The 26,735-nt window shown below is 46.6% G+C and overlaps 1 protein-coding gene across 6 annotated transcripts in view; it reads right to left on the reverse strand.

The window, feature by feature from the left end:
* Positions 1-26,735, reverse strand: part of tbc1d4 (TBC1 domain family, member 4) — a 313,622-nt gene that overhangs the window by 68,350 nt on the left and 218,537 nt on the right. For 5 of the 6 annotated variants that reach the window (XM_063048455.1, XM_063048456.1, XM_063048460.1 and 2 more), the window contains exons 9-10: positions 15,781-15,858; positions 13,966-14,204 (exon numbers count right to left, since the gene is read on the reverse strand). In XM_063048455.1, coding sequence (XP_062904525.1) covers positions 13,966-14,204; positions 15,781-15,858 — 317 coding nt within the window. Of the gene's footprint in view, positions 1-26; positions 186-13,965; positions 14,205-15,780; positions 15,859-26,735 lie in introns of all 6 variants that reach the window. The other variant, XM_063048461.1, reaches the window with a different exon arrangement.

Here is a 26,735-nt window from a genome sequence, read left to right on the forward strand (position 1 = left end):
GGCAAGCAGGCTTTAGCTGCTCTCACCTCTTGGGGTTCCCACTGTCCGATTGCAGGTGCAGCAGCCTGCCTGAGTTGGTGTAAAAGGACTTCAGGAAGGAAGGGGCAGATAGGGAGGCAGGAAGGCTGTTGGAACTGGATTCACCTTCGGAGTCACAGCCACTGCGTCTCACAATGTTGATGGGGCTGCGCGAGGGCAAAATGGAGAAAACAGGAAAACACAAGAGACAGAAAGAAAAATTTAAACAGTCACATCGTGGAGGCAAGAGACAGTGGTTTCCCCAAATGAAAAGGGTCCCTTCTACAAACAGGAAATTAAACGAGTTCCCCGAGAGAGATGAGAAAACTGGGAAGTAAACAACAGACCTCTTAACATATACAGAACAAAGACACTTGGCGTGGGTTAACAATTTGAGCTCTGATTAACGAAATACATCCTGAACATTAATCTGCCTTTTCTCAACAACATTTAAAATTCAAATTGACAATAAAAAGAAAGGACATCTTGGATGCCATTTCCCGCAGGTTAACCCACAGGTAAACCCATGTTGACTTTACAATGTACTCCCTCTCTCTATCTTCTCTTCAGTTCCTCACTCTCTCTTGTCTCTTTCTATCTTTGCTCCCCTCTTCGCTTAGAACAGTACAGTACAGGACCTTCGGCCCATGATATTATGATGACCCTTTAACCCAATCCAAGATCAATTTAATGATTTCCTCCCACATAACCCTTCATTTTCCTTTCATCTATGTGTTCATCTAAGAATCTAATTATAAATTTGAGAGGACGTGGCTTTAGGGTGAAAGGGGAAAGGTTTAGGGGGAACTTCTTCACTCAGAGAGTAGTGGGAGTGTGGAATGAGCTGCCATCTGATGTGGTAAACGCGGGCTCACTCTTAAGTTTTAAGAATAAATTGGATAGGTACATGGATGGAAGAGGTCTGGAGGGTTATGGACTGGATGCAGGTCAATGGAACTAGCGGAATAATGTTTTGGCACATACTAGAAGGGCCGAAGGGCCTACATTCTGTGCTGTAGTGTTCTATGGTTCTAATCTCTTAAATGCCTCTAATGTGCTGCCTCCATCACCACCACAGGCAGCACATTCCACACACCTACCACTCTCTGTGTAAAAAGCCTACCTCTGACATCCCCCTTAAGCTATCTTTCAATAAGCTTAAAATTATGCCCTCTTGTATTAGCCAATTCCACCCTGGAAAAAAAACTCTGGTATTCACTCTATGAACATCTTTTGCTATCTAAAATATCTCTATCAAGTTACATCTCATTGTTGTTTGTTTCAAAGAGAAAAGCACGTGCTCACTCAGCCTTTCCTCATCATACATGCTCACGAATCCAAGCAGCAGCCTGATAAATCTCCTCTGCATCCTTTCTAATGCTTCCACATCCTTCCTATTACGAGACGACCAGAACAGAACAGAACACAATACTCCAAGCGTAGTCTAACCTGTGTTTTACTGAGCTGCATCAATACCTCACAGCTCTTGAACTCAGTGCCCCAGCTAATGAAAGCCAACACACTGTACGTCTTCTTAATCACCCTATCAACTTGCATGGCAACTTTGAAGGATCTGTGGCTGTGGATCCCAAGATCCCTCTGTTCCCCCACACTGCTCAGAATCCAGCCTTCAATTTCAATTTTCCAACGAGCTGCACTTTACAGTTCTCTAGACTGAACTACATCTGCCACTTCTCTGCCCAGCTCTGTATCCTATCAATGCCCTGTAGTAATCTACAACGTTCTACACTATCTATAGCACCACCAGCAAAATACTGGAGGAATTCAACAGGACAGGCAGCATCTAGGGAGGGGAATAAACAGTTGAAGTTTGGGTCTTGTTCCAAAATGCATCTGTTTATTCCCAAGGTGTCTTTGTGTTGCTCTCGATTTCCAGCACCCTGCAGAATCTCTGCACAACACTACCAACTTTCATCTCTCTCTCTCTCTCTTTCCCTCTTTTCTTTATCTCTATCTCTCTCTGCCCTATGGCGCTTTCTCCCTCAAATCACTTCTCTCACATTCAACTTCATCGGCTGCAGTTCAGTAAACAGTACTCTTGCTTCTAAGCCAGCAGGATAACTAATGGTGGCAGTACTGTGGGAAAACTGCACTGTCAGAAGTGCCACTTTACAGATAATATGTTTAGTTAAGACTCCACCTGTTCTCTTTATCGAGTGTAAAAAAATTAAGCAGGGGAGCTACCCTCAGTGTCTTGGTCAAAATTTGTCTGCCTTACTAAAGTAAGTTTTGGTGACTGCTGTTTGAGTTTTCTTTCTGTAAATTGACTGCTGTTTTCCATTTTACAGAGTTGCTTACATACAGCAGATATACTGCTAATCTAGCAAGTTTGAGATTTAGTGGTGCTAGACCAGTAGGTTTTCCAGCTTATTAGATGGCACGTCTATTGATATTCCAACATATTTTTAATCCACATCTTTCAGAATTTGATGAGATGAGGCCTCTATTGGTCAGAGTCGACCATTGACGTTGCATCCGAGCTGTCTAGATACGCACGTCTGGGCAGTACGATATGGAGAGCAAGCTGTTTCCCAGATAGCAAGCTCCCCCTCTCCACACATCTGATGAGCCCAAAGGATCTGCAGATACCGATACAGTTTGGCACCAGCAGCATAACAGAAGTTGCCAGTCAGTGTTGAACTCAACGTAGGACTGCCTTAGGGAATCCAGCTGCGGATTTTTCCCTCAGAGTTTACTCCAAAGTCCTTCCCCATGAGTGGGCACAGCTGCTGTATTTGAGATCAGAGATTTGCCTCTCCTAGATGAGCTGCCAACCATGGCTGATGAGCCCCATCTGCCCATTAATTTTTAGTGAACTGCTTGTGTAAAGGGAGTTCAGGGAACAAAGCACTGACACATTTCAAGGAAGTGTGGAAAACAGAGCTTAAACAGAACAGGGGTGCCGGTATATTGGAAGGTAATGTGGGAACTTGGGCTTCAGTTAGTGGAAGAGAACACAGGAACTGGGGCCCCAGTGAGTGGAAAAGTACGTAGGAACTAGGGCCCTGGTTAGTTGGATGGCGATGTGGGAACCAAGGCCACTATTAGCAAAAGGGAACACGGAAGCCAGGGCCCTGACATGTAGAACAGAGGATGGGAAGCAGGCTCCTAGTGAGTGAACCAGTGCATGGGATTCAGCACCAAGTCAGCATGATGCCAAACTATCAGAATTTAGGAAAAACTAGATGGTGGATTATTGGATTTTATTGTATTATCGTCCAACAATAATGAGTGGGGCCTTTAAATATGGTGCCAGACAAAAGAATCAGAGTTTCCAGAAATCAAGGCTGCCGCTTGGATGTATTCCTGGTCCCGCCATCACAGAACCTTCCTGCCACCAACACACAAGCACCTGCATTTCTACCACCAGGCAGATGAGCAGGTGACCCATTCAACCACACCACCCGACCACAACCACACCTCCCAACAACCACACCACCCTACCATAACCACGCCACCCGACCACAATCACACCACCCGACCCGACCACAACCACACCGCCCGACCACAATCACACCACCCGACCTGACCACAACCACACCGCCCGACAACCACGCCGCCCGACCACAATCACACCGCCCGACCGCAACCACACCGCCCGACCCGACCACACCACCCGACCCGACCACAACCACATCACCCGACCACAACCACACCGTCCGACAACCACGCCGCCCAACCACAATCACACCGCCCGACCGCAACCACACCGCCCGACCCGACCACACCACCCGACCCGACCACACCGCCCGACCCGACCACACCGCCCGACCCGACCACACCGCCCGACCCGACCACAATCACACCACCCGACCCGACCACAACCACACCACCCAACCTGACCACAACCACACCGCCCGACCGCAATACCACCCGACCCGACCACAACCACACCACCCAACCCGACCACACCGCCTGACCCGACCACAACCACACCACCCGACCCGACCACATCACCCGACCCGACCACAACCACACCGCCCGACCGCAATCACACCAAACGACCCGACCACAACCACACCACCCGACCGCAATCACACCACCCGACCCAACCACAACCACACCGCCCGACCACAATCACACCACCCGACCCGACCACAACCACACCGCCCGACCACAACCACACCGTCCGACAACCACGCCGCCCAACCACAATCACACCGCCCGACCACAATCACACCGCCCGACCACAACCACACCGCCCGACCGCAATCACACCAAACGACCCGACCACAACCACACCACCCGACCGCAATCACACCACCCGACCCAACCACAACCACACCCGACCCGACCACAATCACACCACCCGACCCGACCACAACCACACCACCCAACCCGACCACAACCACACCGTCCGACAACCACACCGCCCAACTACAATCACACCGCCCGACCACAACCACACCGCCCGACCGCAATCACACCAAACGACCCGACCACAACCACACCACCCGACCGCGACCACACCGCCTGACCCGACCACAACCACACCACCTGACCCGACCACAACCACACCGCCCGACCGCAATCACACCACCCAACCCGACCACAACCACACCACCCGACAACCACGCCGCCCAACCACAATCACACCGCCCGACCACAACCACACCACCCGACAACCACGCCGCCCAACCACAATCACACCGCCCGACCACAACCACACCGCCCGACCGCAATCACACCAAACGACCCGACCACAACCACACCACCCGACCGCAATCACACCATCCAACCCGACCACAACCACACCGCCCGACCACAACCACACCACCCGACCACAACCACAACCACATCATCCAACCCGACCACAACCACACCACCCGACCCAACCACACCACACCGCCCAACTACAATCACACCGCCCGACCACAACCACACCGCCCGACCGCAATACCACCCGACCCGACCACAACCACACCACCCAACCCGACCACACCGCCTGACCCGACCACAACCACACCACCCGACCCGACCACAACCACACCGCCCGACCGCAATCACACCACCCAACCCGACCACAACCACACCACCCGACAACCACGCCGCCCAACCACAATCACACCGCCCGACCACAACCACACCACCCGACAACCACGCCGCCCAACCACAATCACACTGCCCGACCACAACCACACCGCCCGACCACAACCACACCACCCGACCACAACCACAACCACATCATCCAACCCGACCACAACCACACCACCCGACCCAACCACACCACCCAACCTGACCACACCACCTGACCACAACCACAACCACACCGCCCGACCACAACCACAACCACACCGCCCGACCACAACCACACCGCCCGACCCAACCACAACCACACCGCCCGACCACAACCACACCGCCCGACAACCACGCCGCCCAACCAGAATCACACCGCCCGACCACAACCACACCGCCCGACCACAACCACAACCACACTGCCCCACCCGACCACATCGCCTGACCCGACCACAACCACATCGCCTGACCCGACCACAACCACACCACCCAACCCGACCACATCGCCTGACCCGACCATAACCACACCACCCGACCCGACCACAACCACACCACCCGACCACAATCACACCGCCTGACCCGACCACAACCACACCATCCAACCCAACCACATCGCCTGACCCGACCCAACCACATCGCCTGACCCGACCCAACCACATCGCCTGACCCGACCCAACCACATCGCCTGACCCGACCACAACCACACCACTCGACCCAACCACACCGCCCGTCCCGATCACACCACCCAACCCGACCACACCGCCTGACCCAACCACAACCACAACCACACCGCCCAACCACACCTCCTGACCCAACCACAACCACACCACCCGACCGCAATCACACCACCCGACCCAACCACAACCACACCACCCGACCCGACCACACCACCCGACCACAACCACACCGCCCGACAACCACGCCGCCCGACCACAATCGCACCGCCCGACCGCAATCACACCACCCGACCCGACCACAACCACACCACCCGACAACCACGCCGCCCGACCACAATCGCACCGCCCGACCGCAATCACACCACCCGACCCGACCACAACCACACCACCCGACCTGACCACATCCACACCACCCGACCCGACCACACCGCCTGACCCGACCACAACCACACCGCCTGACAACCATGCCGCCCAACCACAATCACAGCACCCGACCCGACCACAACCACACCACCCAACCCGACCACACCGCCCGACCCGACCACAACCACACCGCCCGACCACAATCACACCACCTGACCCGACCGCAATCACACCACCCGACCCGACCACAACCACACCACCCGACAACCACGCCGCCCAACCACAATCGCACCGCCCGACCGCAATCACACCACCCGACCCGACCACAACCACACCACCCGACCCGACCACATCCACACCACCCGACCCGACCACACCGCCTGACCCGACCACAACCACACCGCCTGACAACCATGCCGCCCAACCACAATCACAGCACCCGACCCGACCACAACCACACCACCCAACCCGACCACACCGCCCGACCCGACCACAACCACACCGCCCGACCACAATCACACCACCTGACCCGACCACAACCACACCACCCGACCCGACCACAACCACACCATCCAACCCGACCACACTGCCTGACCCGACCCAACCACACCGCCCGACCCGACCACAACCACACCGCCCGACAACCACGCCGCCCAACCACAATCACACCGCCCGACCACAACCACACCGCCCGACCGCAATCACACCACCCAACCCGACCACACCACCCGACCCGACCACAATCACACCACCCGACCACAACCACACCACCCGACCACAATCACACCACCCGACCCGACCACAACCACACCGCCCAACCCGACCACACCGCCTGACCACAATCACACCACCCGACCACAACCACACCGCCCGACCACAACCACACCACCTGACCCGACCACAACCACACCACACCGCCTGACCCGACCACAACCACACCACGCCGCCTGACCCGACCACAACCACACCACACCACCCAACCCGACCACACCGCCTGACCACAACCACACCACCTGACCCGACCACAACCACACCGCCCAACCCGACCACACCGCCTGACCACAATCACACCACCCGACCACAACCACACCGCCTGACCACAACCACACCACCTGACCCGACCACAACCACACCACACCGCCTGACCCGACCACAACCACAACCACACCACCTGACCCGACCACAACCACACCACGCCGCCTGACCCGACCACAACCACACCACCCAACCCGACCACACCGCCTGACCACAACCACACCGCCTGACCACAATCACTTAAGCAGCCTTCATTGAAAATCTTCTTAATAGACATCCAAATTATTTTTTTCAATAGTGATATTTTCAGAGACACCAATGATGCACAGAGCAGAGAGATTTTGTCCTCCATTCCAGGTGACTCAAGGACAATCTTAAGAGATTATGTTAGCTTTTAGTATTATGGCCTGTATGCTTCCCATTTTTATGATTCTGAGATGAAAAGAAATGGTTTTTGTTAATTCAGGGAGGGAAATGCCCCATGGTTGGAGTCTCCCAGAGTCAGAATTTTAACAGCAGTTTCTAATCCAGCTGCAATGGAATGGACTGCAGTCAAAATAGCACGAAAGACACGATGCTTGCTTGGATGCCCAATATTTGCTTCATGGGGCATCTTGAGCTTAAACATCTGATAGCAAAGTACAGGTCTGCACTTCAACTGAATTTTTAACAACCAAAGGGTGTCAGCCAAGCACTTTTGGAAGTGTTATCCGTGGTGGAGGAATGGCAGTGCTCCATTTAGAGGTGAGCGTAAGCTGGGGTGGGCTGATTTGCAATTCCATTCGGGAAGTGGCCAACTTTATCAGTGCACATGGGTTAAATCAGCACTGGCAGTGATACGGCCATACCGGTTGAGGAATCTATCTACACCTCCAGCAGCATCCCAGTTTGGGTATGGATATTATGAAAATGATCACACAACCCTCTCCATGTTTAGTGCTATTCATTAAGAGATGTACAATATTGATAAACGTTTGCTCCCCTGTTTTCCTTTACATTTTTTCCATACCTGTATACTTGTCCTGGTGTCTTTTTCAAAAGGCAGCACTTGTCACAATGAGGCACTCACCACAAAACCACAAGACATAGAAGCACCAGGTCTGCTCTGTCATTTGATCATGGCTGATTTATTTTCTCTCTCAAACTCCATTCTTCTGCCTTCTCCTCGTAACCTTTGATGCCCTTATTAATCAAGAACTTAACAACCTCCACTTTAAGTATACCCAATGACTCAGCCTCTACAGTTGTCTATGGCAATGAATTCCACAGATTCACCACCCTCCGGCTAAATAAATTCCTCCATATCTCTGTTCCAAAGGGAAGTCCTTCTAGACTTGGATCTTAGACCCTCCCTGTATTGGAAACATCCTCCCCATATCCAATCTAGGTATACATTCAAATATTCAGCAGGTCTCAATGAGACCCTAAACGCAAGAGATTCTACAGATGCAACACACACACAAAATGCTGGAGAAACTCAGCAGGTCAGGCAGCATCCATGGAAAGGAAGAAAGATTTGATGCTTCCAATCAAGACCTTTCATCAGGCCTTCCTGACCTGATGTGCTGAGATCCTCTATCATTTTGTACTACTTCAATGTGATCCTCCCCTCATCTTTCTAAACTCCAATGAGCACAGGCTCAAAGTCATCAACCGCTCCTCATATATGTATCTTTTTATACCTGGGATCATACTCGTAAACTTCCTTTGGACCCTCTCCAATGCCAGCACATCCTTTCTTAGACATGGGGCCCTAAGCCTGCTCACAATGCTCCAGAAGTAGTCTGACCAACACCTTATAAAGCCTCAGCATAACATCCTTGCTTTTATATTCTAGTCCTCTCAAAATGAATGCCATCAGTGAATTTGCCTTCCTTACTACCAACTCAATCAGCAAATCAACCTTTATGGAATCCTGCACGAGACCTCCCAAGTCACTTTGCACATCAGGTTTCTGTTCATGTGTAGATTACATTCTAAAATCCCTCCATTTATAAAGCAATCTACATCTTTATTCTTTCTGCCAAAGTGCACGACCATACTCCTCCCTACACTGTATTCCATCTGCCACTTCTTTGCCCATTTTTCTGATCTATACAGTTCCTACTGCAGGCTCCCTGCTTCCTCAGCACTACCTGCCCCTCCACCTATCTTTATATCATCTGCAAATGTAGCCACAAAGCCATCAATTCCATCAGCAGCATTGAATTTGTGTCCAGATTTCTAAAGTGGGCAAGGAGACAAGTAACAAGGTCATCAATAACTAACTAGGGTGTACTAATTGCAAAAATATTTCCAAAGGACATCAGCGACTTTTTGGCACTTGAGCTTGTCTCCGCTGTTCAAATACACCAGATGCATAAACTTTGTTGTTCTCTAGTTTGAGAAATATTGAATACCCCAGAGAAATAGCATATTGTGTTTTTAAAATCAATCTACATTAGGAGGCCTGTACTTCGCTATCTTAACTGAGCTCACTTCTGATAGTGAAGAATGTTGCAGTTGGCCTGAACATCTTTCGGCCAAAAAAATAAATTGGTCCTTTTTCCTATTCATGAACGTCTTCCAATCAACCCTACTGGGAACCTTGAATGTCATTGTCAAGTTAGATCAGGAGGTCCTCCACTCTCCATGGCTGAGAGGTACAAAGATAGTCATGTTGAAGATCATGCTGCATCTTGGCTGACAACAAATCATGTCTGGCTTAAGCAGGGATAACTACCCAAGAGTCACTTTGTCGCAGAAGTGTTGTGAATAATTAACAGAACATCATTACCACCCGCAGCTTGTCTGTCAGATCATTGCGCTCTTGAAAACCAGTTCAAGGTAATATCACATGCTGCCCTCAAGTGATCTATGGAACCAATTTCGTGAAAGCTGTCAGAATCTCTGGCTTTTATTTTTTGAAAATGTTAAATTTTTCAAATTATATGACTTTCTGGAGCATTTATTCAGCGTCTTATTAGATTTGTTTGATGTTCCTTTGTGCTTTTGACTTCAAAACTTTTTATGAAGCAGTGAAATGTTTTGAATGTTAATATTAATACTTATATAACTTACAATGAAAAAACTGCAGATTATACTTAAACAATGAATAAGCTCAAGAGGTCATGCTTTTTATTTTTAAATGGATGCGCAAATAAACTGTTCAGAATTTCCACTCAGGGAAAATTCTATGTCTTTGGCACTCCCAAGCTCAGAACACGAATCAGGAGATTGGAAGTATGTGAAGCATGCTAGTTTGCATCTCTAGCATGGTATTTCTAAACTTCAAAAAAATTCCTTTTGGTTATTTTCTCTGCCCTTTTAGGATGTTCCTAAATGACTTTCTGACTGAGAGGTTGCACAGTCGGGCTGTTTTGCAGATCTTTGCCAATTCTGCCCCGGGGTTTAGTACTGCTCAATCAGGGAACGGCCTGCTTTTTGATTTTCCCTCCCTATGCTCAGCCAAAGGGTATCAGGGCTTGAAAGCAGCATGAATTTCTCAATTTTCCATATTCACAGATTCCTGGTAGTTCAAAAAAGATCAAGGCATGTTGTTCAAAAGTCATCTTCTATAATTCATTAGTATCTCCACGCTGTGGTTTGTAATTACTTACTGGATTTCCCTTCGGAAAGCAGAATGAAGAACAGACAGCTCTGACCATGCTCTGAACCTAGTTTCCAGTCAATCACACAGAAATGACTCACAAGACACTTGGAAGAGAGCAAAAATTACATGGCAGACAAGTCCGCAGTTGACTACACCCAGTCTCACAGTGTAATGGTGAGTAAAACTTGGGGAATGTTCACTTTGCTATCTTCAGCTTGTGGTACAAATACCACATCAGTGAGAAAATTATTGATAAAAAAATTGAAAGAATTACAGTTCAATAAAAAACATTACCATTGAATGGGCCACTAAGATATATTAAGGTGGAATTTAACCATCAAAATAATTGTTTCTTTATTTGCTATTCATTGATTCTATTTTAGTTTAGCGCACAATAGCATTGCAAAATTAATAAAACTTTTAAGCATTCAAAGTGAAATTAAAAACATATTGATGACCATTCAGTTTCCATGAAAAATTATGTGATTGAAAATCTGTTCTACAGACATGAGATTCAAAGACAAAACTGAGTTAGTCAGTAAGCTTTTGCCTTATCTGTAGAGAAAGCAGTTTCACTGTAAGAACACTTGACAGACGTCATGTGACATATCTGTAATGTTCCACTGTTCCTTATGAAATAAAGCCTTATAAACAATCACTAAGGAAAAGGCTCAACTTCTCTTGCATCTAAACCACAGCAACTAATATTGACATTAGAAGCAGTGAGAGAACAAACTTTTCCTCATGAGTTGAGACAATTAATAGAGACCAGTTGAAGTCTTACTGTTATCTTGCATGAATGCAGAATCATATCTGGAGTTTAGCACAATGGTCCCATATAACTCAATTGATTTCTGGCTAGCATGCTCTATTTGCAAATTTTCTTTTCGTCTTGTTGGTTACCTGGGTTAATATTTATCACTTAAGAACAACACTCGATAGCTATTAGCCAATCTGCTGAAGCATCACAGGTCTGAAACACGGCACATTCCATTTACTGAGTCATTTTTTTAAAGTTACCTCTGGGCTACTCTAGTCAGGCAGGGCTGCTATAAAACTGCTGAGGTCAGAATGTAATTGTTGTTGTAAGTAAGTTTAAGTCTCCGTGCCACTGTTGGGCTTCCTTCCAAAATCCCAGAAGATCGCTTTCATGCCTTTGCAAAGATTGACAGTGAGCATGCAAGGTGTGTGACAGATAGGCACTCGGCCTTTCACACAGTTATTAATATTATCAGCAACTTACCGGGTTACTGAATACACAGTACAAGAAGCTTGCAATATTCCTGCAAGCTCATGCAAAGAACGACTTTGAGTCTAACACAGTGGGAAAGAATCAAGGAATGAGATGGAATGGTGTCCAGATGAGGCTTAGAATTGCCTTATGAGGGTTACCACTTCTGATATAGTTTGTATATACATAAACTAATTTCCATAAACTTTTAATTTTTAGCTTTTTTCACTTAACAGCTGCTGTTCTCATTTGGTAACGGTATCTTATGAAATTACCTAAGGGAGCAGGTACAGGAGCCAGAAGACCCACACCCAACTTTTTAGGCACAGCTTCTTCCTCTCTGCCATCAGATTTCAGAATTTTCCATGAACCCATGAACACCACTACTCTATTCTTCTTTCGCACAATTAACGAATGAATGAATATATCTATCCATCCATCCATTTCCTTATTAAAATTAGGTCATCTCCATCATGGACACTAGACTCCGTTGTACCCAAGAGATCTTCAAGGAGCAGTGCCTGAAAAGGCTGCGTCCAGCACTAAGGGCCCATACCACCCAGGACAGGCCCTCTTCTCATTGTTACCATCAAGAAAGAAGTACAGAAGCCTGAAGGTGATTCAGGAACCTCTTCTTCCACTCTGCCATCTGATTTCTGAATGGACATTGAACCCATGAACACCACTTCACTACTTTTCATTTCTTTTTTTTTGCAGTATTTTAATTTAACATACATATATATTTACTGTAATACACAGTTTGTTTCTCTATTATTATGGATTGCACTGTACCACTGCCACAAAGACAACAAATTTCATGACATATGCTGGTGATATTAAACCTGATTCTGATTCAGTAACCTATAGTAATTTTTTAATGTCCTAAACTGCACTGCTGCCATAAAACGCAAAAAAAAATCACAACATATGTCAGTGACAATTAACCTGATCTGATTTAAAAACGCAAACACGAGGAAATCTGCAGATGCTGGAAATTCAAGCAACATACACAAAATGCTGGTGGAACGCAGCAGGCAAGACATCATCTATAGGAAGAAGCACAGTCGACGTTTCGGGCCGAGACTCTTTGTCAGGACTAACTGAAAGAAGAGATAGTAAGAGATTTGAAAGTGGGAGGGGAAGGGGGAGATCTGAAATGATAGGAGAAGATGGGGGGGGAGAGATAGAGCTAAGAGGTGGAAATTTGATTGGCAAAAGGGATACAAGGCTTGAGAAGGGAGAAGATCATGGGATGGGAGGCCGAAGGAGAAAGAAAGGGGGAGGGGAGCACCAGAGGAAGATGGAGAGCAGGCAAGGAGTTACCGTGAGAGGGACAGAGAGAAAAAAAAGGGGGGGGAATAAATAAGGGTTGGGGTAAGAACGGGAGGAGGGGCATTAACAGAAGTTAGAGAAGTCAATGTTCATGCCATCAGGTTGGAGGCTACCCAGACGGAATATAAGGTGTTGTTCCTCCAACCTGAGTGTGGCTTCATCTAGACAGTAGTGGAGGCCGTGGATAGACATATCAGAATGATCTGATTGCTGGAGTTGTTTCAGTCACCACGAAGCCAATGTAAGCTTAAGAAAAGACCATCATCACTGTAGCTCTCAAGATAAACAATTCCACAAAACAAAGCAACAATGCAGGAAGATATTTGAAGACAACATTTTTATCGGAGACAAGTGTTGATCTGCAAACGTCTGTTCTTAAGGCAGGCATCAGAGATTTCAGAAAAATAATTTGCAGGATTTTGGGAAAAGGGTAATTGATTTACTGTTGTCACAAGCATCTAGATACAGATAAACACTTCTGTTTGCATGCGATCCAGATAGATCACTCCAAACCTAGGTACATAGAAGTAGTACAGGACTGAAAAGATAAGGTTGATTGGTCTTGCATGCTAAATAGATGCTATGATTCTATAGTCCTGCACAGAATCAATATTGCATACATCGTCATGACCCAAAAGCAGAGCCTCACCACCCCCTGCTGGTATGCACGGGCTTCCTACCTGCTCTGCAATATCTCCGACTGTTGGCGAACGATGGGTGTCCTGCTGTGGTGTGGCTTCTCATTGGGAAAGCTGATCCTCCGCTTGCTCGACGGTGGGTGGCTGAACGTGTGTGCCCGCCGGCGGAAGAGGGGCGAGTCAGAGTCCTGCTCTGCGAAGGCCTGGCCCAGCGATGACAGAGGGGATGCCCGGGGGCTGACTGGTGGAGAACCAGGAGGGGACTCCCCTGGGGAACCGTCCTGCGCAGAAGCACCACAGTGAGTCAGGGAGAGAGAGAGAAATGACACGGCCTGCTCTGAGGAGCAGACAACAGTACAAAAACTCCGTAAATCTGTCAGCGGACTCCCCAGCGCCTATTGTATGCTAATTTGTGCTATCTCACCAGCTCCTGTATCCTGCTGCTCTTAATCCAGTGAAGATTTACCAATATTGCTGCAAACTGCTAATAAGTAACTTAAAATTTCAAGTATTCTGCATTAAGTGATCAGTGGAACAAGGCTTCCACCCCTCTCTTTTGCTGGTAAGAAACTACACAGGGTGTTTTGAAAGCTATCCTTGAGGCTGGAACTGCTTCTGCAGCACTTCCCCTGGATATCAGCTGCTAACTTCCTGCTTCATGGAAAGTATCCGAACTAGAGTGAGTGGTTTGAAAGCGTCACTGGTCCACCCCGGTCAAAGTAGTGGAGGGAGGGAGGGAGGGAGGGAGAGGGGAGAGAGAGAGATAGAGAGAGAGAGGGAGGGAGAGAGAAGGGGAGGGAGAGAGAAGGGGAGGGAGAGAGGGGGGAGAGGGCAGGGGGGAGAGAGAGAGAGAGGGGGGAGAGAGATGGGGAGAGAGAGGGGGGAGAGGTAGGAGAGAGAGGGGGAGAGAGAGGAGGGAGAGACAGAGGGTGAGAGAAAGGAGAGAGGGGGAGGGGAGAGAGAGGGGGAGAGAGAGGAGGGAGAGACAGAGAGTGAGAGAAAGGGGAGAGAGGGGGTAAAGAGAGAGAGGGGGAGGAGAGAAAGGAGGGGAGAGAGAGGGGGGAGGGAAGGATGGGGAGGGAGGAAAGGAGGGAGAGAGGAGGGAGGGAGGGAGAGAGAGTAGAGACAGAAAGAGAGAGAAGAGTGAAATGACGAGGAAGAATGGCAGAGAGAAGAGAAATGGAAAGGAGAAGGGGAGGGTGTGTGTTTGTATGAGAGAGGGAAAGAGAAGGGAAAGAGCAAGAGAGGGGCATGGGGAATACAGAGAAAGTGGGAGGGACAGAGGAGAGGGAGAGAAGAGGTGTGTGAGAGAGACAGAGTGAAAGGTTGAGGGAGAGGCTGACGGAGAAAAAATGAAAGGCAGTAAGAGAGGTGTGAGAGAGAGAACCAGAGAGTGAAATAGAGTGGGAGAGAGCAAGAGAGGATGAGAGAGACACTGAGTGGGATGGAGGGAAGAGAGTTAGAGGAGAGAGAGAAAGGGACCGAATGAGTGAAGGAGAGAGAAATGGCAGGAGGAGAAAGAGAGAAGATAGAGAGAAGGGTTGAAAGAAAAGGAGCTGAAGAACAATGGCAAAAGATAATTGAAGATAAAGAAGGGAGACAGGGAAGACAAGAAAGTGTGTGCGAAAGGGAGAGTGAGAGAAAGAAAGGTTGAGGGAGAGACAAAAAGGTAGATGGAGAAGGGTAGAGGGAGAAAAATGGAGAAAGAAGGGGTAGAATGTGAGAGATTGAGAAGAAAGGAGAGCAGCTGTAGAGAGGCAAGGAAGGGAAAGATTGCAGTAAGTGAGAGAAAGGGAAGGAATGAGGAATGGAAGGGAGGGGTGGAAATGAGAAGGATGTACTGACACCAGGACTCACCCTAGATGCATCTGATGCCAAGCTGTTGCTACGTTCAAAGCTGTCCATGCTCCCTAATCGGCCCCGCATCTTGGCTCCCTAAAATGAAAACATTAAGAGAATTATCTAGATTGCTCGTACGGAGTCTACTAGTTGCTTACCAAAGTGACATTGCTTGAAGAGAGATAACCACCTGATGTCCTGATGTGTATTGTCAACGTTTCTGGCAGCAAGAATCTGTATAAATTTGTGTCAATATCAGTAATGCCTGGGAAAGAAAAACATTGTTTCGAGGGCAAGGAACATTTTACTCACTATATATGGGTTCAAGGCTCAATAGCCACAGTTTATCTTCAGCTGGTTCTGTTCCTTACTTTTATAACCTCCATTTTAATCACCAGTTCAACCCCACTATCCCTGCCACAAGGGTCACATTATCTTCTTGCAACTAACATCAGGCCGAAGGGACAGAAGCCGGAAGTCCCACGCCGCCAGGTTCAGTCAGAATCAGGTTTACCATCACTGGCATATGTCGTGAAATTTGTTAATTTAGCGGCAGCAGTACCATACATAATAATATTGAGAAGAAACTGAATTACTTTAATTATGTATATATTAAATAGTTAAATTAAATAAGCAGTGCAAGAAACAAATAAAAATGTAGTGTAGTACTGTTCACGGGTTCAATGTCTATTCAGAAATCAGATGAACAGCTACATCCCTTCAATGATTTGCTTCTTTAATCAGCCTGCACAACCCTAATCACTACCTCCGTACATCAACACCATGATCTCTTCATACTATAATGGACTTTGTTTTTTTTCATGTTCCTATTGTGACTCATTCTTGTAAAAATTGTGTATAATTTATGCTTTTCTTGTGAAGCCTGTGATGTTGCCGCAAGTTTTCCATTACACCCTTGCATATGTCGTCAATCTAGACTTCGACATTGAATTTGACAATGACTCTTCTGCGGCTCCCTCCCTTCACCCTGCACTAAGCACCTTTGGAGGGTAAAAAGGCCGCTTCAGAATCATGAGGATACTATCAATAAAGAACAAAACACCCACATGAGCATCACTGTCAATTGTGGCCACCCTCCATGGAGGTAGTTCCATGCAAGACAAATCTCTCACCACACTCACCATGTGCAGTCCCAGTGGCACATAATGGATTCCACCCCTGTACAGAACCATTGTGCACTGTAATCAAGGAAAGAATCTTAAAGCGCTGTCCACTATAAAGTTTAGTGGCCAACAGACAACTTCCATCAACTCTCTGGACAAAAGGGAGAATTCTATTTTCCCCACCTGCATTCAGGTCTAAACTAGAATAGGAAATAGGAGAATTTCTGTTGCACTTTGGATATCATGAAACATCCCAGGTTTTTTCACAGGGATGATATTCAACCAAGACATACAAATTGTCTGGATGGCCAAAGACATTGATTATAAAGAGAACTTTAAATCGTGAAAGAGAATGAGAAATAGCGATGATTACTTTATACTTTATTGTCGCCAAACAATTGATACTAGAACATACAATCATCACAGCGATATTTGATTCTGTGCTTCCCGCTCCCTGGATTACAAATATTAAATATTAAAAATAGTAAAATTAGTAAATATTAAACATTTAAATTATAAATCATAAATAGAAGATAGAAAAATGGAAAGTAAGGTAATGTAAAAAAAACGAGAGGCAGGTCCAGATATTTGGAGGGTACGGATTAGGGAAAGTGTTTAAGAGTTTATGACCTTAAAAGAGTGAATGAATGAAATTTAGGAATGTGCAGGACTCATGAACAGGAAAACTGCGGAGATCTGCACAGCTGACTGCACAGGAAGGGGGTGAATAGAAGGGTACTGGTATTGGTTTATTATTGTCTTGTGTATCAAGGAGGACCAATATTCTTAGAGGCAGATTTCCTAGAGCTGTTGGGAGTGGTTTAAATTAATATGGCAGGAGGATGGGGATCAGTACCATAGCGCTGAGGATGAGCCAGCAGGTTTACAAGTAAATGATGGGGGTAACATGAATGTAAGGAAGGAGAAGCCAATGATTGGGTACAAATGTAGGCAGAGCAAAGAATTAAATTGTACCCCAGAGGCAAAATTCAAAAGGGCGAAGAACGTAGGACTGTAGGTGCTGTATTGAAACTGCTCGTAGCATTTGGAATAAGGTGGATGAACTGGTGGCGCAATTAGAGATTGGTTGGTATGACGTTGTGGGCAGCACTGAGTCATGGCTGAAAGAAGGCCATAATTGGGAGCTTAACATCAAAGGATATACTTTGTATTGAAAGGACAGGCAGGAAGGCATAGGCGGTGGTGTGGTTCTGTTGGTAAAAGATGCAATTACATCTTTAGAAATAGGTGACATAGTGTCAGGGAATGTTGAATCATTGTGGGTGGAGATAAGAAACTGCAAGGGTAAAAAAAACATAATGGGAATCATATACAGTATAGGCCTCCAAAGAGTAGCCAAGATATGAGGTTGAGATTGCAAAGGGAGCATGTAATAAGGGTAATGACACAATTGTAATTGGGGACTTCAATATGTAAAGAGACTGGGAAAATCAGGTTGGTGTCAGATCGCAGGAGAGAATTTGTTGAAAGCCTACAAGATGGCTTTCTAGAGCAGCTTGTGCTTGAGCCTACTTGGGGAAAGGCCATCTCAGGGCATTGGGTTTTGTGTAATAAAACAATCTTATTAGGGAGCTTAACATAAAGGAACCATTAGAGGCAGTGATCATAATATGATTGAATTCATACTGCAATTTGAGAAGGAGAAGCATATCTCACATGTATCAGTATTGCAATGGAATAAAGGGAGTTACAGAGGCACGAGAGAGGAGCTTGCCTAGGTGGAATGGAGGAGGATACTGGTGAGGATGACGGCAGAGCAGAGGTGGCTGAAGTTTCTGGGAATAGTTCACAAGGCGCAGGATAGATATGTCCCACAGAGGAAGAAGTTCTCAAATTGCAGGGGTAAGCAACCGTGGCTGACAAAGAAAGTTAAGGATTATATTAAAGCCAAGGAAAAGGCTCCTCATGTTAACCCTTTCATCAACATAACCATTCTCGTGAACCTCCTCTGCACTCTCCCCAATGCTAATGCATCCTTTCTTAGATAACGGGCTAAAACTGCTCACAACACTCCAACAGAGGTCTGACCAATGCCCTATAAAGCATCAGCATTACATCCTTGCTTTCGCATTCTAGTCCTCTCAAAATGAATGCTAACTTTACATTTTCCTTCCTTACCACTAACTCAACCTGCAAGTTAACCTTTAGGGAATCCTGCACAAGGACTCCCAAGTCCTGCTGCACTTCTGATTTTTGAATTTTCTCCCATTTACAAAATAGTCCAGTCCTTTATTACTTCTGCCAAAGTGCATAATCATACACTTCTCTACATTTTATTCCATCTGCTATTTCTTTGCTCATTCCCCCAATCAGTTTAAGTCCTTTAGCAGACCCCCTGCTTCCTCAATACAACCTGCCCTTCCACCTATCTTCATATCATCTGCAAATGAGGCCACAAAGCCAGCAATTCCATCATTCAAATCACTGACATACAATGTGAAAAGAAGTGTTCCTAACACTGACCCATGTGGCACAACACTAGTCACTGATAGCCAACCAGAAAAGGCAACATTTATTCCCATTCTTTACCTCCTGCCAGTCAGCCAATGCTTTATCCATGCTAGTAACTTTCCAGTAATATCATGGGCTCTTAACTTATTAAGGCAGCGGACACCCCGGCTGAAGACTGGAGGAAAACACACAGAGGATGCAGAGGGGGATCAAAAAGGTGAGGAAAGAGGACCGGGTCAAGACAACAGAGACTTTTGGAGAAGAGGAGTTCTCCACTTGGACTGCACATGGACATACCCGACCAAAACTTTTCCATGGAGGGCTTCCAGACCGTTCGGGCTGACCGGAAGTGCACTGACAGCGGTAAGCGTAAAGGAGTTGGGAGCTTGCTGTTCTGGTTAACAACGGATGGTGCAATCCTGCTCATATTACGATCGAGGAATGTGTTTGTAGCCCAGATATTGAACTTTTTGCTGTTGGACTCCGGCCATGTTCCACTGAGATACAACACTGGGCGTCATGGAAGGTTGTTCCTGACTGTGGCCATCGAACTTTGCAACTCCTCCCGTGGAGGGTCAGACACCCTAAGCCAATAGGCTGGTCCTGGACTTATTTCCATCTGGCATAGTTTGCATATTGTTGTTTGATTGTATGTGGTTTTTGTATTTCCATATTTATGCTCTATTCTTGGTTGGTGCAGCTGTAACGAAACTCAATTTCCCTCGAGATCAATAAAGTATGTCTATGCCTATGTCTATATGCAGGACCTTGTCAACGGCCTCTAAAAATCCAAATAAACAACATCCACCGACTCTTCTTTGTCAATCCTAATTGTTATTTCCTCAAGTAATTCCAACAGATTTTCAGGCAAGATTTCCCCTTAAGAAAACCATGCTGACTTTGGCCATTTTATCATGTGTCTCCGTACCCTGAAAACTCATGCTTAATAATAGACTCTCCAACATCTTTCCAACCACTGAAGCCAGATAACTGGCCTTTAATTTCCTTTCTTTTGCCTCTCTCCCTTCTTAAAGAGTGGAGTGTCATTTGTAATTTCCCAGTCCTCAGGAACTATTCATGAATCTAGTGATTATTGAAAAATCATTATTAACGCCTCCACAATCTCTTCAGCCACCTCTTTCAGAACTGGTGTGTCTTCCATCTGGTCCAGGTGACTTACCTACCTTCAGACTTTTCAGCTTCCCATCCTGCGCAGTGGCCCCTCCATATTAAACAGTGGGGCAACCAGTTAGAATGCAGGCAGCTATGTCACATACAAGGGCCACAAAGTATTTGTATGGAAAATCAAGGCCTCGTGTAGAGATTTTTAAAAACATGGGGTGTTGAAAATTTTGTATTGCCCAACATGGAGCAAAGAAAGGGGTGAGGATCAGCAAGATTGGACACAAGTGGGAACTCAGAGTGAAATGACAATATGCAGTGCATTTGGTATCCAGGTCCAGGCCAAACAATTTCTACTCAAAGAGTGATGTGCACCATTTGTTGTCTGAACCTGCACATCACCAAACGAGAAGCAATGTAACAAATGCAACTGGGCAGGGGATTCAATAGGTGAGGAAGTAGCATCGGACCAGGACACAGCTGCAGATCTGTTTAAACTGGCAGAACATGAGTTGGCTCTTGTGTTGGCTTCCCACAGGAAGAAATACATTAAGGGAAGCTCTTGGTGGAAATCAATTTCATTGAGACAAAAGAGCTTCTGCATGGATCGTCTTCAACACACCAACATATTAGAAAAAGATTGAATATGAACACCTTGCTCAATGCACCTGGGCACTAGACCCACACGTTACCTTCAGTTGGAGCTGCTCCTTACCTTTCTTAGTCCCCATTTTAATCACCGACTCAATGCTCCAGAAAACCACTCCTCAACTCCCTCTCCTTGACACACATAAAACAAGCGTATAACTTAATTATGTCGGGCTTGCCTGTGACTCCCTTGCTTAGCGCTGCACTGAGCAGCTTTGGAGAGCGATAAGGAAGTTGCAGAATCATGACGGCGCTATCAAGCAAGAACAAAATGCTTTGCAGACTCCTGACTGGCAAGTTTACGACCCTTCACATATCAACCGCAGCACTGTGTTGGCCAAGGCTGTCATCAAAACCCAGGGGAATGCCCAGACGAAGAACCAATAAGGTCATTTCGAAAGCAGCAATGTGCAAAAATGTGAGCCGATTGCAAGGTCACTCAAGCCCACGACAGGAAGAAAAACACTCAAAGATTTACCATTTAGTGAGAGCTAATCTCAAATAAATTTAACACTGTTGCAATAGTTGCCATGATTGCTATTTTCTTTTCTGTGGGATCATTTTCATTATCAGAGGCGGAACAGAATGCAGGGTCATGTGCTAAAAATGTAGCTGCCACAAACACTGAGACAAGAGCACTGAAGAACTTATGCACACAGAGCACGAGAGATACAGTAACATTTTAATCAAACACAATGCAATAAACAATCAGAACAGATGTAAACAGTCAGAAACTTTGCCCAGTATGAAGTGATTAGCTGGAGGTGACGGGAAACGAAACAACAAGCAGGTTAATAGTGATGCTGCAAGTCCATCAATTTTTAACTTCCCAACTCCTTAATTTGAAGTAAGAGGAAGAAAAGGAAATTGTCAGAATAAGCAGATAATTTGGGCTGAGAGAATTTGATGACAATGGGTCAATCATTTTGGACAGCTTTGGTCACAGAATAAAAAGCAGCTCTTCTTTCATGCAAGAATTGCCCAGTTATTCTACCTCACTCCCTCAGCAATGAGAAAGACTGATATAGTGTGTTTAAACAAATTCTTCCCTCAGTGCATCAGGTTTACTCAAATACAACACAGCTAATGTTTCTGAGAGGTTCTACCGTGTCAAAGGAGCTGCAAGTATGTAAGCCCCAGCTAAAGTTAATCAAAGCATTAAAGCATGTTTGCCTAGTTGTTAAAGCAAATAATCCAAAGGTTGAGTCCAAGGTACAGAGTATGGAATCAGGCCTTTTGGCACAGTGCGTCTGCACTAACTGTCAAGCACCTGGCTATGTTAATCCCATGTTATTCTCCCCACACTCTCATCAACTTCCCCCAGATTCCACCTCCCACCTGCACACTGGAGACAATTTACAGTGGACAATTGATCTGTCAACCTGCCTGTCAAGTCAAGGTTATTGTCAAGTGCACAACTACACTGAGGTACAGATACAACAAAAAAGTTGTTCGCAGCAGCATCACAGGCACATAGATACAGCCAGCATAAATTATACAAGATAGTGAAGAAAAAGACTTCTGGGGGTGGCATGGGTTCAATTCTGCCACTGTTACAAGGAGTTTGAAAGGTCTCTCCATGGCACATGGGTCTCCTCCAGTTTGCTCCCACGTTCTAGCAATACATGAGTCAGTAGGTTAGTCGGTCACATGGGTGTAATTGGAGGGTACATTGGCCTAGCGGTCCTGTTACATTGCGAAATGAAAAAAACTATGAAAAACGACATTAGTGCAGAAGAGTCAAATCCATAGCAGTGGAGGAAGTGGTTTTCTTTAGGATGTGGAAGGAAACCAGAGGAAATGAGGGAAGCCAACACTGTCACAAGTAAACTCCGCACGGTCCGCACCAGAGGTCACGGTTGACCTGTGGGAAAGCAGCTCCACCAGCTGTGCCACTCTGCCACCTTTTTATTAATGGCTCGGCCCCACCTGAACCTTCTCGCCCCACCCTCGCCCAAAGTCACCTGGCACCTTCAACACACCGTCAAATCTTTCTCTCTTACCCAGCTTCTCTTTAAGTGCCCAGTGTAGTTCCTGTTCCACTAGTTAAATGTACTGTGACTGACCGTCTTATCTCAAACCTCACCAACATCAAGAATGCCTCCAGAGTACAGCTGACCTCTATAGAGATGAGGAAGAAGATCGTTAGCCAGAGGGTGATGAGTCCGTGGAATTCATTGCCACCGACGGCTATGGAGGCTAAGTCACTGGGTATATTTAAAGTGGAGGTTGATAGGTTCTTAGCTAGAAGGACATCAAAGTTTGCAGGAGGGAAGACATGAAAATGGGGATGAGAAGTGAAATAAATCAGCTATAATTGAACGACGGAGAAGACTTAATGAGCAAATTGACCTAATTCTGTTCCTATGTCTTATGGTCTGAAGTATGGGAGCTGCTGGCTCTGCACTGGAGAGGGAGAGGATCTGCTGAACACCCTCACCACAGCCCCATGTTATCTCTCTAGCTCCAGTATCATGCTCTGAGTCTGCCAGTACCTTTCTGACTTGTCAGTAGCAATAGTTCTACCATATCAGCCTCCCCAACTCTCCCCAGCAGATCTCTGACACTCTATCCTCTTTCCAGCTCTTCCACCCCCATCGTTTCCCTTCACTTCCATCGCAAGATATAAAAGCTTGAAAAGATACACCACCATCCAACTTTTATAAAACTCTTGATAGATGAACTCAATCTAGCTTATCATGGCCTTTGCAGCTCATTGTCTTTCTGCACTGCACTTTCTCTGTGACTTTAGCATTATATTCTGCATCCTGTTATTGTATACTTTCCCAATATACATATATTCCTAAATGATCTGTATCGACAGCATGTAGAACAAATGTTTTCACTGTACCTCGGTAGATGTGACAATAATAAATCAATTGACAATTATCCCCACCATCTTCCTGACTCCTTATCCTCTGCCTAAACCTTTCATGAACAGCTGTAACATCCCCATTACCTCCTTGACTCTCTCATAATCTGCTCGATATTCGCCATCACCACCCCCCAAAGCAATCACTTGTTCTAACCACTACCTGCAGCAGTCAAACAATTCTCTTCCTACAAATTCCTGCCAGTTACATCAATGGAACAACCCCACTGTCTTGTGTCGCAGTAGATGGTGGAGGCTCTTCAGCAGACCAATCTGAGGCCATCATACAGTATACCTAGTAAGCATTTGCCCTATTTAATGCTCCTTGACACGGGTGACAATAGACAATAGACAATAGGTGCAGAAGTAGACCATTCGGCCCTTCGAGCCTGCACCACCATTCTGAGATCATGGCTGATCATCTACTATCAATACCCGGTTCCTGCCTTGAACCCATAACCCTTGATTCCCCTATCCATAAGATACCTATCTAGCTCCTTCTTGAAAGCATCCAGAGATTTGGCCTCCACTGCCTTCTGAAAGCAGCGCGTTCTATCTGGATTGCTGGTCTATCATCCAAATTAAAGGAAATGTTAGCTACATCTAACAAATTCAACAACCCTCTTTACAACACTGTAACATTTTGAATCACAGAGAAAATTTGGCCTCAGATAGAAACAGAATTCGTGCTTCCTTAAGCTCAAGGCTCTTCACGAGGCAACACTGCAGAATTCTGAAATTATGTGTTAGAAGATCTTAGAAGACATTGATAGACTGACAGACTGCATTACAGAGTACATCAACTCCTGTGTGGATAATACTAACTAGGACTGTATGTTGTTTCCCAAACAATAAAACTTGGGTCACTAAAGACAGCAAAGCCACACTGATAAGGAAGAAGAGGACATTCAGAGATGGAGATGGGGAGGAAATGAGGCTGGTTCAGCAGGAACTGAGGGAGAAGATTGCCTAGGGCAAGGACTGCTGCAGGAGGAAGCTGGGGCTATGAAAACGATCACAGAGTACAAAAAGACCAGAGACCAGGTGATCGAAGGGGACTGGGACAGGACCAGTGAGCTAACCTGGTTCTACAACAGGACTTATGAGGAGGCTTCTGTTTACCCTTCTACAACCCATCCAACCCCCAGCTTCTCCGCTCTCACTCCTCGCCCACTGTCTCACTCCAAGGACACTGGAGAGCCAGCGAAGGCAGACACATGGACTGTCACTGCTGAGCAGCTAAGGAGAAAGCTTAGCAGACTTCACCCAGGCAAGGCTGTGGGCCTGGACGGCATCAGCCCAAGGGTACACAAGGTGTGTGAGACTCAGCTGGGTGCAGTCTTTCAATACATCCATAATCTGAGCCTGATCCTGGAGAGGGTCCCTGTGCTGTGGAAAACATCCTGCCTAGTTCCAGTACCCAAGAAGTCATGTCCCACCACACCCAGTGACAACAGACCAGGGACACTGACCTCACATGCTATGAAATGATTAGAAAGACTAGCCCTGACAGACCTCTGGACCATCATAAATCCATCACTGAACCCCATATAGTTACGAACCACATATTGAAGTCGAGGACGCCATTGTCTTCCCGCTTCAACGGGCTTACTTCCATCTAGATGAGACAGGCAGCACTGTGAGAATCATGTTCTTTGATTTCTCCAGTGCTTTTACCACCATTTGACCTGTTTTACTCGGGAGTAAGCTCATGGAGACGCAGGTGGATGCTCCACCAGAGTCCTGGATTACAGACTACCCATCCAAGCGGCCACAGTATGATATTGAGCTGCAGGTGATTCAGACCATACCACTCAACAAAGTTCTTCTGCACTCAGTCTCTTGACCCCGGCTGTGGTTAATTGCAAATTGCAGAGCTGTGTATCAGAAACTGTGGTTAGCAGCACAGTGACACCTCAGGGGGCTGCCCTGTTCACCATCTACACCTCAGACTTCAGATACAACTTGGATTCCTGCTAACTGCAGAAGTCTTCAGACGATTTGGCAGTTGTGGGCTGTATCAGCCGGGGTCAAGAGACTGAGTACAGAAGAACTTTGTTGAGTGGTATGGTCTGAATCACCTGCAGCTCAATATCACTGAGACCAAGAAGTAGGTTGTGGACTTCAGGAAGGTGAAAACACCCTGCATCACCATCTCCATCAAGGTAACAGATGTGGAAGATATCCAGGATTACAAATCACCTGGAAAATAAACTGGACTAGACTAAAAATACAGAGGCTCTGTATAAGAAAGGACAGAGCCAACTGTACTTCCTGAGGAGGCTCCAGTCATTCAATGTCTGCAGTACTAGGCTGCAGATGTTCTATGACTCAGTAGTGGTCAGCATTATATTCTCCGCTGTAGTCTGCTGGTGCAGCAGAGTGAGAGCAGCTGATGCCAAGAAGGTCGATAAGGTCGTCAGGAAGACTGGTTCTGTTCTGGATTCCCTGGTGGTTGTGCCTGAGAGGATGATGCTGCAGAATCTACAGAGCATTTTGGACAATCCCTCTCACGCCTTCCATGGCATACTGGACAAACAGAGGAACACCTTTAGTAACAAACTGATTCCACCGAACCCACTGAACCCCACAGGAGATCCTTTCTCCCTGTGGCTATACGACTACAACTCCTCCTCCTTAAGTATATAAATATATGGTTTCATTGCACAGCTGTATTTTGCACTATTACTTTTTAATGCACATTTTGTATTTTTCATTTCTCAATGCTTTCATTT

Source organism: Mobula hypostoma, chromosome 5 (genome assembly GCF_963921235.1).
Source record: "Mobula hypostoma chromosome 5, sMobHyp1.1, whole genome shotgun sequence".
NCBI classification, from domain to species: Eukaryota; Metazoa; Chordata; class Chondrichthyes; order Myliobatiformes; family Myliobatidae; genus Mobula; species Mobula hypostoma.